Source organism: Rhagoletis zephyria, unplaced genomic scaffold (assembly GCF_001687245.7).
Source record: "Rhagoletis zephyria isolate East Lansing unplaced genomic scaffold, Rhagoletis_zephyria_1.1 Rzeph_scaffold_00334, whole genome shotgun sequence".
NCBI classification, from domain to species: domain Eukaryota; kingdom Metazoa; phylum Arthropoda; class Insecta; order Diptera; family Tephritidae; genus Rhagoletis; species Rhagoletis zephyria.
Window position 1 is genome coordinate 1 of NW_016157418.1, and position 12,393 is coordinate 12,393.

General features: G+C 34.9%; 2 protein-coding genes across 2 annotated transcripts in view; both read left to right on the forward strand.

Annotated features, from left to right (window-relative positions):
* On the forward strand, positions 1-1,276 carry LOC108359069 (ATP synthase mitochondrial F1 complex assembly factor 2-like). The gene is made up of 4 exons (XM_017610721.1): positions 1-82; positions 149-456; positions 520-700; positions 780-1,276. Exons 1-4 carry the CDS (start codon positions 1-3, stop codon positions 1,028-1,030), a joined length of 822 nt encoding a protein of 273 aa, XP_017466210.1. The 3' UTR covers positions 1,031-1,276.
* Positions 1,175-12,393, forward strand: part of ZnT35C (solute carrier family 30 member 3) — a 220,484-nt gene continuing 209,265 nt past the window's right edge. The window contains exon 1 of the mRNA XM_017610719.1: positions 1,175-1,255. The gene's annotated coding sequence lies outside the window, so the exon portion shown is untranslated. The remainder of the gene's footprint in view (positions 1,256-12,393) is intronic.

Sequence of the window (12,393 nt, forward strand, 5' to 3'; positions counted from 1 at the left end):
ATGAGTAATCTCTTTAGAGCACTGCAAAGACCACTAGCTACATTTTTAAGTGCATCGCAGCAAGTGACGAAAAGGTGTTACGGTAATTGTAACATTTTCAAGATGGCGTTTCCTGCTTGGGTTATTTAATTTTCTCCATTTCCTACAGCCGCGCCATTAAAGCGCTTCTACAAACAAACATCAGTACTCTACAATGACGGGAAGTACGAGGTAACTCTGGATAACCGGAAGTTAAAGACCCCGAATGGTAAATTATTCACAGTTAAAAGCGAACCGCTAGCGATAGCTGTAGCTACAGAATTCGATGCACAAAAGGAGCATATTGAACGTTCGAAAATGCACTTGTCGGCGTTGTGCTTCACCGCTATCGATAATCCTAATAGACACACAAAAACGGATATGGTGAATTATTTGCTGAACTACATCGCAACTGACACAGTACTATTTCAATATGATGTGAGTAGAAAGCGATTACTGCATTGCATTTTAATTAAGTTAAATTCCGCCTTTAACTTTCAGGATGAAAAGGACTTACATGACTTGCAGCGCAACGAATGGGACCCCATAATAAAATGGTTCAATGAGCGCTATGGCACAAACTTGGAAAAAACAATGGTAATATCGCCGCCTTCCATAAGTGCTGATGATAAAATGAACGTATCCAAATATTTGCTATCGCATAGTGAAGATGTGCTCTTTGGTAAGTGTAGAATTGAAGCGTTTATGTGTGTTGGCATATTCTACGATTATTATTTGATGTATTTGCTTATCCCTCCTAGGTTTTATATTCGCTGTGGACACTTTGAAATCTGTTGTGCTAGCGTTCGCTGCAATTGATCAGCGCATAAGCGTTGACAAAGCTGTTTCTTTGGCACGTTTGGAGGAGGAATATCAATTAAAGTTTTGGGGTCGCGTCGAATGGGCGCATGATTTGAGCCAACAAGAGTTACAAGCTCGCTTGGCCGCCGCAGTGCTCTTTGTGCATCTCAATCGCTCAGAACATTTTGTGAAGGAAAAGTCAATAGTTTAATGAAGTATTAAGGGTTATAGCGAAAATAAAAGTACATACATAAGTTGTTAGCAAAAGTTGCTGAGTGTCCCTGAAAAAAAAATTAAAAAAAAAAACGGACAACATCAATCAACTGAGCAAGGTTGGCGAGAACTATTACCAGTAAAAATATAATCCATCAATCAATAGCATATATTTAGTTGATTAAGATCAAGAATTACAAACAAGTCAAACCAAATGCATTTGGTAAGTGGCCTTAGAAATTATTAATTTTTTATGTTTATATTTTTACCATTTTGTTTTTGTAGTTGTGGAATCAGTAGTGGCCTCGGTTGGGTAAAGTCGTTGTTATGCGACATAAAAATTCTCCAGATTTTTTAGGAAGGAGTATACCGTTAGCTTAATATAGAAAGTCCCTATCTAAAATTTTTGTTACATTACGGAGTGGTGAAAAAAATCCATACAAAATCAAGTAGTCTCGCTGCGTATTTCTTTTAAATGCAGTTTTTACTCAAGAATGCAAATAATTGTATGCTGCAGTAGATATTTTTAAAATCCAGTTGGTGCTTAGTGAGTTATCGACAGACTTTGGTATTTGAAAAGAAAATGAGTTAGGGCCTTTCTATATTAAAGTAACGATAGGTAATTTATGTATGTATACATAAATATTTCAGTACAAAACACTCTGTTAAATAGCATTTTCGCTTCAAAAGCCTGTTCAAAAATTATTTATTACAAGGTATCCTACTGAAGTTATTGTATCAACATATTTCGGCAGTCATGGGAAGGCATCCAGAGTACTTAAAATCGTTGAAGGGCTTATGGCTGTTATGCTTAGATAACCATCTCCGGGCTAAAGCCGCAATCCCTGCTAATTTTAAACAGTCTTGAGTTGCTGAACCATTTTTAGTTGTTTTTTTTTTACAATCAGTGTTATTTTAAAGGAATGGAGAGAAGTATTTGTAATTTAAGGGAAAGTTAAACTATTCGTACGTTAAATTCAAATTATTAATCTAGCTTTTATTGCCGGTTTATGAATTTGCTGAGTGTTTGTTGTTGTTGTTGTTGTTGTTGTTGTTGTTGTTGTTGTTGTTGTTGTTGTTGTTGTTGTTGTTGTTGTTGCTGTTGTAGCAGCATACAAGCTCCCCAAAGAGTTTTTGCTGAGTGCTTGATGAGTATTCCTTTGTGTCGATTTGGTACGTTATGCTATATGTATTAGCTTGGCTGACCCATGAAATTTCACATGTACCCTTATTTGATCCCTGACGGTACCAAAAAAGTAGAAACCTAGGCTTGATACTTTTTCATAATGCTCCTTTTTCCACAACTACCTAGTTCCCTTACATTACAATTTTGTTCCTTGAACAGCGAAGCCATGGTGACTCGGTTGCGATCATCCGAGAGCTGGACATTGACATAGAATATGTTCTAAGTGTTATATTTTCGTCACATGGAATGTATTTTTGATTCTGTGACAGAATGAATTTGCGCGCAGGATATAATGGGTGACAGTGTACCGAAGGTACCCCAAATTCTATCTTGCAATCCAGCCTTAGAAGTGTTAGAATATGTAGTTTTCGCACTGGAAGAGCGAAGAATGTTGACCTTGATTGCCCTGCAAGATGCTAACCTTTACCTCGGGTTTGGCTAGCATATCACAAAGTAATGACTGTTATGCAGATCATATTGTAGTGGAGAAGAACGGCCCATATCACACCGACCGTTTTCCTGGTATGAAGCATTGGAGGCCTTCCTAAAGCTCTTTTGGTAAATTGTTTAAGAGATAGTATAATATTTCCTAGCTTAGAGATGTGTAAGGAGGACAATTGAAATCTTGTCTTGTTTTGAAGTATTTCACTCATCGCGCTTAGACATCTATCAGAGATGGTAATGCCCAGCTCATAGTACAAGCTGTGAATCTAAGAGCCCTATCTCATATCTTCACAATAACCTGGAAACTAGTCGAACAATCTGAAACCCTATATCAGTGTAGTGGCTGTAATAGGGTCTTGTTGTTGTTGTTGTTGTTGTAGCAGCATACAAATTCCCCAAAGACTTTTTGGGGAGTGTTGCTGGAGTGACAGTCCTTGGCCAGATATAAATCTGGGTCGTTCCGGTTACGTAGACCCGACTGTCGTGGGAACGGTAATAGGGTCTTCTTCCTGTTTGGTGTAGTCAGGAATATGAGATTCTATCAGGCATCCAGCATCTCCCTGCTGTCCTTGCTCTATTCTCTTTCCGTAGCTGTTATGTTATCGCAAGCGACCTAGCAAGAGGCTTTCGCAGTCTTGACGCTTCAGAAGTTTTTTTTAAGCCAACACAGCAGTTCTGATAGAAACCTCTTTCGGCACTCCTTCTTTCTTTCTTATAGTATGAGAATAGCACAGATTTGTACTCTCTCCAATACTCTTCGCAGTCGAGGTGTTTTGCCAGCTTAAAGAGATCCTTAACCTCTCTTTAATGCCTACCCGTTTCCTTGTTCCAGCATGCGGGGTTGAATCTTTTCCTATGCCCCGGAGGTGGACGGGATTTGACGGAAGCCAATAGCATCGTTGAAGTAAAGATTTCTGTTGCTGACTCCACGACATAACTGCAAGTAGTTTTCCAGTTCTTTTGTTTTAGATAGTATTACTTTCTAATAAGTTGCCTATAAAGCAGGGACCGAGAGCAAAAGGTATGATCGAAACTAAGTGTCGTTCTCCTAGTTTTGTTCCGAAGAACGTTTAAAAATGAAATGAGAACAAAATTTTCGGGAGTGTTTTCACAAGAACGAAAGTGACAACAAAACTGTCGAGAACGTTTTTATGGGGAATTTTATAAGAACAAAACCCATTGGAACGTTCCCGAAGAAAACAAAATGCTACCAATACTTTAGGGAACGTTTCTAAGAAACTAAAGTCTCCGGAATGTTGTGGCAAAGAACAAAACGGGAAGAAAAGTTTAAGGAACTTTCTCTCGAAGCAAAATTTAGGAACTAAAGTCTTAGGAAGTTTCTGACGAAAGCAAGAACAAATCTCTGAATTATTAACGAAGAATGCAAGGAAAAACGAAACTTCTCATAGCGTTGCATTAGTTCGAAATGTTTGAATATTAAAATTATTCAAAAAAGAAATAAAAGAGAACTATGCAAATTAAGTCAACGATAGACTTAAGAGGCGAACTTTTCTCGCACAGAAAACGTAAATTTATTCCATAAATGTCCAGTTAACTCTAATAATGAACGATCTGGATGTTGAAATGATCCAGATTTCCTCTAGCTCGGAATTAACAATCATGGTCCTTACTAAGATAATTTTTCATCTCAATACGCAGACGCCCCTCTCATTCTTAACGTTAAGTTCTCAAGACTTTTCCTATCGTTTTGTTCTTTAGCAGAACGTTCCTCAGACTTTTGTTCTTATTTGATCTTGCTTAATTCATTTCGTTCTCAACGGAAACGTTGTCGAAAGTTTCGTTTTCACTCTGTTCGTCTTGAGAACGTTATTGAGAGTTTTGTTCTAATTTTCTTTTTTCTGAGAACGTTCCCAAAAGGTTTATTCGCAATTTGTTCTTTACGGAAACGTTTCTGAACCTTGTGTTCTCATTTTGTTCCCATTCAAACTGCTCTCAATACTGTTGTTCCCGTTCGGTTATTTTGCGGGAACGTTCTTGATATTACATTTTGTTATTGTGCAGAACTAAACCAAAATTGGAGCACGTTCTCGGTCCCAGCTATAAAGAACCCAGTTTCTTTGTGGGATTGTTAAAAAGCTTATGCAATTCTGATCAGCGCAGGGTGGTTACCCGGGCACCATCCAATCGTGTGTTTGAATGGCCTTACCGCAATGCAGTATAATGCCCAACACCGCCGACAAATGACTACCACGCCTAATGGCTATACTTAGAGTTAGAACGTCCATTCAATCATCTTCCCTCTTTTTGCTGTTGAAAATTAAAATCATACTACTTTGCTCCCTTATGCGCACTGAAAATAAAACCTCATCAACCAATTTGCTAATGCTTTCGACTTTATTTAAAAAGAATTGTATTCATATTTTTGCCATTTTATTTATTTATTTTTCTCAACTTACACCCCCACTTGCGTCCTACCATCACCCCTTATACCAATCATCCAATATTATTGTTATTTAAATTGCTTATTGCAATACAGCGTTATAATTATTGTTTTTTTTTCTTAATAATTTCATACATTAATTCGGCTTGTTGCAGTTGCGATTTGATTTGTTTGCAAATTTTTTAATTTCATATGAATTATGGCGCAATTTTTTTATATATATTTTTTTTTGGGATTTTATTATTTACTTAAATTTGCTAATTATTGAAATCGGTCTTTTTTTTAAATAACAATGCGTTCGTTTTTCCTTCAATTTATATTCTTTATTAATCACTAATGTTGCGTATCATAAAAAAATCGTAATTGTTAATGTTTATTGTTTTTGTTATGCCATTTTTTTTTGGTATTTGCTTGCTGATGCGCTATTGTTGCCATAATTTTTAACTGCGCCAAAAAAAATGAAATACACTTTTTTCTTTGTCATACTATTAATTATAAATATGTACTTGTAAATATATATTGTATGTATTAAAAACAAGGCGAGGTTCTTAAATGATTTTTTATTCAAAATTTATTTTCATAATTTGTTCAAGCAAACTTGCGTCCGCTTTTTTAATTTCTTACTTTTTTCTACTTCTGTTTTTGCTTGCCCTTCGCTCATTTGTTTTGATTTTGCACCCTACATACAATAAAATAATGCTAATAAATTTATATTAATAAAAAATGTTTGCATTCAAGCGAATAACAGGCATTCATATGCAAACATATATTTGCCTTAATTTTGTTGTTTTTATGCTTTAATATACTTATGAAATCTCGAGCTGCTTTTTCTGCCGCTCGTTATTTGTTTTGACGATTCCTCTGACTTTTGTCACTTATGTATTTTTCCTATTTTTGTTTCTTTTCTATATTTAGTATTTTATCAGTAATTCTTTTGGCAGAGTTAAGCAATAAAAGCGAGTTAGTAATCGATTACGCGGCAACGAGTGTTCATGTATTGCTAAATTGTTGGCGTGTGTGTGTATGAATTAATGTTTCATTTTTACATTTCGACACTATATCACTTCAAGACTTTTTGCATTTTAGTAATTTGAAGAATCTACATATGTGTGCATGTGTGAGAATATGGTCGGGCTTGGGGATGCTTTGAATTTTTCTTATATATTTAAGTGAGTACGTATGTATATATGTGTGTGTCCATAGCAGGAAGTATATCAGCGCATCACTTCTCGTTCAATTTATTTTAAAAATGTTTCCATATAAACTCATTACACTATGCCATTAATTTGAATATCACTCCGTTTAGTTGAATAAATATTAAAACAAATCAAGAAGAGACTGTAGAGATTTAGTAAGAACTTTGATTAATATTTACTTGAGACCAAAAAAACTTAAAGCTTTAGGACTTTTTAACCATAACTACACCAAACATTGGAATTCTGAAAATTGAGGATCGTCGTTTTTGTGTCTTCGCTTAATTCAATAGTGGAATATTGAAAATCGTTTTGCTAAAGCAAACCATACTCTTGGTAAATACAAGTGTTCACCTAAGCGCTTAAGTCTTTCGTAACCGCGTAAACCTTGTAAAAAACCGTTTTCCCATACAAAATTTACTTAGCTTATGGAGTTTACGGTTTAGAAGAATCATCCTATATAAATATATTTTTTTTATAGCAAATGCCGAGGAAAAATTCAATGCCAAAGATAAAAAAACGTTAGTAAAATGAAAAATAGGGCACGAAATGAACTATTTAAAAAGTATGCACACATATACAATATCAAAAATTCAATAGCTTCCTGAAAGCCAATGAAAAATTTTGTTTATTGTTGTAAGAACAACAGCATGTGGATTAATCACATCCTCATCTGACTATTCCAACCTTAGGCCCCGGAAAAGTGCAGTGTCAAATGAGCTTACCTTAACAAGTGGAAAATAGATGAGATAAATTTTAGGTTAACTAAAGTAAGATTAAAGAGTTTGTGCTTTGTGATAAAATGTAAAAAATTTCCTCAGGATGGTTTAAAATGCGAGCCAAAACAATTTAATCTTTGCATCAGGATGGCTGGTGAGCCTGTGGTAAGTCTTGCGGTGATTCCACCTCACCTTCTTGTAAAGTGCGACAGGCGTGAATACCAACCGGACTTTGAATGCTTTCAAACCATACTGTGTCAGGGTAACCTTGCATGCCTTACTGCCCGGCATGCAGTTTCGCTTAAAGACACTATAGCCTTGTATCCAAATAAGTCTTAATTAGAAAATATTGCGATGACAAAAATACACATCAAGCATTCCTTGCCCAATTTTAATATAATCATTGATCACCGAAATTTATGTTGATTAAAGAGCTCATGGCGTATTTATTCTGAGAAAATTTATGTAGAGAAAATGCTAGAGACAAAGTTATCCGTGTAATAAGGGATGGGATCGAAACTTTCCTAGAAATTTGAAGAGCTCAAACGCTGAGCTTGTTAGCCATACGGGTTTTGAGCCTGATTATAGTCCGCGCTGCAGCAGCTTGGCCTGCAAAGTCAACAGGAATTACGCGCCATTGTGACAATGGCCTGTTGTACATAGTGATGTTCCGATACCAGTACTTAGAAGTATATACTCGAATACCTCTAACAAGTACCGAGTATTTTTTGTATTTCGGTACCTGGGAACAAGTACTTCATGGGTATCAAGTACAAAGTGCAAGTATTTACTTGTTTGCTAAATTTGGGAAAATCAACTGAAAATAGATCTGTGTTGTAATAATAATATAATAGATTGGCGCTTACACATATGTTAGTGTTTGGCTGAGCTTCTCCTAATATGTTGTAGTTTTTGGAAAAAAAAAACGATTCAAGATGTGAACCACTCGATTTCGCTGGGTTAGAACTAACGAAAGTGGAGAACGAAAATCGTATCGAATTAGAGGAGGATGTGGAGCCAGCCTATGATTTGCGGAAGCGTCGTCTATAGATCGGTTTGAAACCGAAGAATCAAACACAAGTAAACAATGAGCTTTCTCATTACTTACCATCTCCTATTTCAGCACTTCCAAGTAGCCCCATTCCAAAATAAAAGGATATGAAAAGGTATTTTCAGCTCTTTATAAGCTTTTATCCACTGTATGTNTGAAACCGAAGAATCAAACACAAGTAAACAATGAGCTTTCTCATTACTTACCATCTCCTATTTCAGCACTTCCAAGTAGCCCCATTCNAGTACAAGTGGAATCGAGTATTTCCTAGCGATACTTTGAGTAGCATCGAGTATTCTCTTCGATACTTTTAATGAGTACAGGCATCGAGTACATGGTGGTATCGAACGAACACTAGTTGTACACGAGCTGGTTGCCTAACTAGTCTAGCTATATCTAGCTAAGAAATAAATATGCGAACGAGATCCCATTGCCAAATCTCCATGCTTACAATACACNACAGGCATCGAGTACATGGTGGTATCGAACGAACACTAGTTGTACACGAGCTGGTTGCCTAACTAGTGTAGCTATATCTAGCTAAGAAATAAATATGCGAACGAGATCCCATTGCCAAATCTCCATGCTTACAATACACAAAAAAAAAAAACAATTCCTCAAAATTTCTAACTGCTCTACAGTTCTCTTTAAAATCATAAATTGTACTTCGTTATTTCATTAACAACAACTTTTAGGTACATGGATAATAATGAGCATGTGGATTATGATAGTTAGTGAGTGATAGTGTTGGAAAACTTATGTAGGCTGGGACTTTCGACAACTCTCAAACAAGTTGCCATTAAGGTACTACAGTTCAGTTACACATAAATTACTAAAATTATTCAACAATTTCATATGCATAGATAAAATTCGATTATATGTATGTATGCACATATATGTGGTTTGTACATTAACATAAAGTGAGGTTTAAAAATTTGACTAAAAAATTGACTAGGGTATGATAAATTTCAAAAACAGTGGGCAGAAGACCATAATGCGAGCCATAAAAATACAAGTTCACCGTGATACGGGTCATTGAGTTTAGTTAGCTCGATATATGGCATATTCAAGTGTTTCAAAATAAACAATGACTAATGAACACATCTCTAACTGTGTTGCCTTTGTAATTTTTGATATGCTCTATAATATACTAGTGACAGTTTCAACCAGAAAGTTCAATGTATCATATGTATGTATGTATGTATGCCAATTTAGGTGCAAATTTTTAATATTTCGTAACATTAATTATATATATATATTTTTTTTAATGTACAATTAATTTTAATTAAAAATTATATGCTCATAATAAGTACGCAGGCTTCTCGGAAGCTAAACGAATCAAATTTTTTTTTAAATTAATTTTTCTTATCTACTACATAAATATACATGCATATGTAAATATTATTGTTTCTGCTCAGGGGTCAATGCGATCAGATCAAGCGACTAACGTTTCTGTGATCTAAATATGTATGTTAAAGTAAATTTTTCGATATGAGCAGCCTGCCTATGTGCCTGAGCGAACAACAAAATGTAAAATAAAACATTTAAAATTCGAGGTATGAAATTTATAATTCCAAAATCGAGGGATACGATGGATACGAGTACGTGATGTACGGACAAAATTGGTTCTAAATTTTGAAGTCTTGTCGAAACAGCATAAAAGATCCAACATAAATTTTATTTACGCACATTTCTTATTTCTCATTCGTTTCTTAGATTTTATGTTGTCCGAGCAGAGCACATCCAAGAAGAAAATTAGAGAGTGTTCCGAAAATATTTGACAGCGTAGTGTGTCTTCTGCCTAAGCATTTGTCACTCTTCCTTGCCATTTACTCTAGTTCTTCATTACCCGCTATACAGTTTTCACCATTCATCATTAAAAAAAGTGAAACTATATACTCGTAATAACCTTAATACACTCCATATGATCTGACCCCTTTCACTAATTTTTTAAGACGTTTACTTAATTAAAATTTTCACAACACAAATTTCCATATGCATTACTTTCAATCCATCACTTCTTTTGCCAATTACTCTCTTTGGAATTCAAATAAGCGTACTTTTATAAGAAAACGGGGATTCAAAATGTACGTAGTGCCATTTCGAAAGCAATCAATTCTTTTCTTGCCTTTTCATGCCATCTTTATAATTCTTGCAAATATTTTCGAACTAAGTACGCTTGCCTATGCTTCTTATGGTCGTTGAGTTCTTATGTATGTATGTATAAGTATTTACATTTGTAGTATGTTTAGTTGTGAAATAATTTGAATTCACACTTATTTTTGTATGGTTCATTCAATTTCTTTAGCATTCCAAAATTTTTTGGATAAAACGCTTCAATTATTCTATGCCTTAGCACCCAATTAACAGTTTCAGTTAAATTTTTTGCTGGTCTAGTTTTAGGCGTATTAATTTAGTTTATACGAGTATGTATGTAGTATGTATCCAGTATTTTACTTTAGCCTTTTTTTCTGCTCCCTAAATTTGCTGTTTGCAAAAACGCATTTTTTCTAATACATATTATGCATAATTTTGGTACATTTTGTCTTTTAAACAGCGTGTAATAGTTCATAACGATTGCTTATTTTTGCGTTTTATTTTTATTTTTTTACGAGTATTTGCAAATTGCATATGAGTTTATGAACTGAATGAATTTTCTAGTAAAGAACGCGTTAGAGCTCTGTTCATTAAAGGGCTTAAGATATACTACATGAATTTGTATCTGTTCCTATGTACTCGAATGTATGTATGTATATATGTAGATGTGTGTTCGCAAAATTCAGCAGTGGAATATTGAAAATCGTTTCGCAAGGTTAAACTATAGCACCGGTGGATGATGAGATGAAAACCCTATTTTAATATGCAATATCCAGCAAAAACTGGTAACAGTTTTTATCGTTGGCGTTTTCGTTCGCAAAAACTTGCCAGAAACCAGAAAGAGGAAGGACATTGAGATAGCAAAAAGGACAGCTAAACTTGCAAGTTTTACCGTATTTTTATGGGAAAATTTTTTGCAGTAATTATTTTCCACTAAGAAAAACAGGCCTTCCACCCTACATTCCTATCTCCTGTCATTTTCGTATAGTGTGACACAAATTAAAGGGCTTCTTCTTTCGCTACCATTAGAAGGCCTTCCAGAAGGGCTTTTATAGGACGTTACCATTAGAAGGCCTTCCAGAAGGGCTTTTATAGGACGTTCTTAAGCAGGCCTTTTGGGGCAGTTTTTTTTTTAAGTTGCCTCTTTAATTAATAAAAATCATACATCTTTGAAGTATTTGCTTAAGGTTTATATTAAATATGTGTTATTGCAACTTAAAATGTTTATTGAAATAAATTTTTAATGCTAAATAATATAAATTTCTGCAATCGCGTAAATTGTAAATGGATAAGTCCTTTTAGAAGGCATGCAATGGAAGCACTTTTTTCAGCCCTTCTTGGGTAGGGCTGTTATAATGGCTTCACTTAGGAAGGCCTACCTGAATTTTCTTCTGGGAAAATAATTGTTTGTGGAGCTTTTATAGTTGCAATTGACAAAATAAATCTATTTAAATGTATAATACGATGGGAAATACTGTTTTTCTTAGAAAGTTGCTTCGGAAAACAACAAATTAATCAGCTATTCGTCAAACTTGCAACTTCTTGCTGGTTTTTCTTGTTAGCTTACTCTCTCAAATTTGGTTACTGGCAAGTTACTGGACAGTTTCTTACTGGAAAATACGAAAACAGAGCTAAAGTCTTCTGCGCATACATACTACATAGCGCTTTTAGGTGTTGCCTCTCAGGTGCACTGGGTATACTTTTTTGACAGCTTTCAAAGTAATACTTGTTTGAAGATTAAATATTATTGAATTAACAAAAGCCGTGCATTCGGTTCTTGTTTTGACAGGATTCACAGAGTCTTTGTTGAACCAAACAGTTCCTATTGCCACCATTTTGCGTGCAGCTACATACCTCTTTGTTTCGCAGACTAGATTTTATACCCACATTTTTTTTTTATGAACAACGCCTTAAGTCCTTAAGACAGGGAAAAGCAGATTACCAAAGACAGAACTGGTACAAATAAAACTGAAATCGCAAAAACGCGTGCTCAACGATTTTCCGATATCCCACTGCAGTTTTAACGAATGTAATTTTGTTGCAGAGTATTGCTTTTACTGCTCTTTTCTTTGACCGTTTCTGTTGTTACTATTTCCTCAACTCTTCAGCATTTCGTGTTCTTATTTGCACTGACATTGTCTTAACCTTGCTCTTCTCTGTAACTTCAATAGTGCGTCATTTAACATCTCTTCCTATTATGAGTATGTAATTTGTTTAGCTTACTAGTGTTATTTTTCTTGCTTTTTGTTTAACGAGTATTTCCGCGTAAT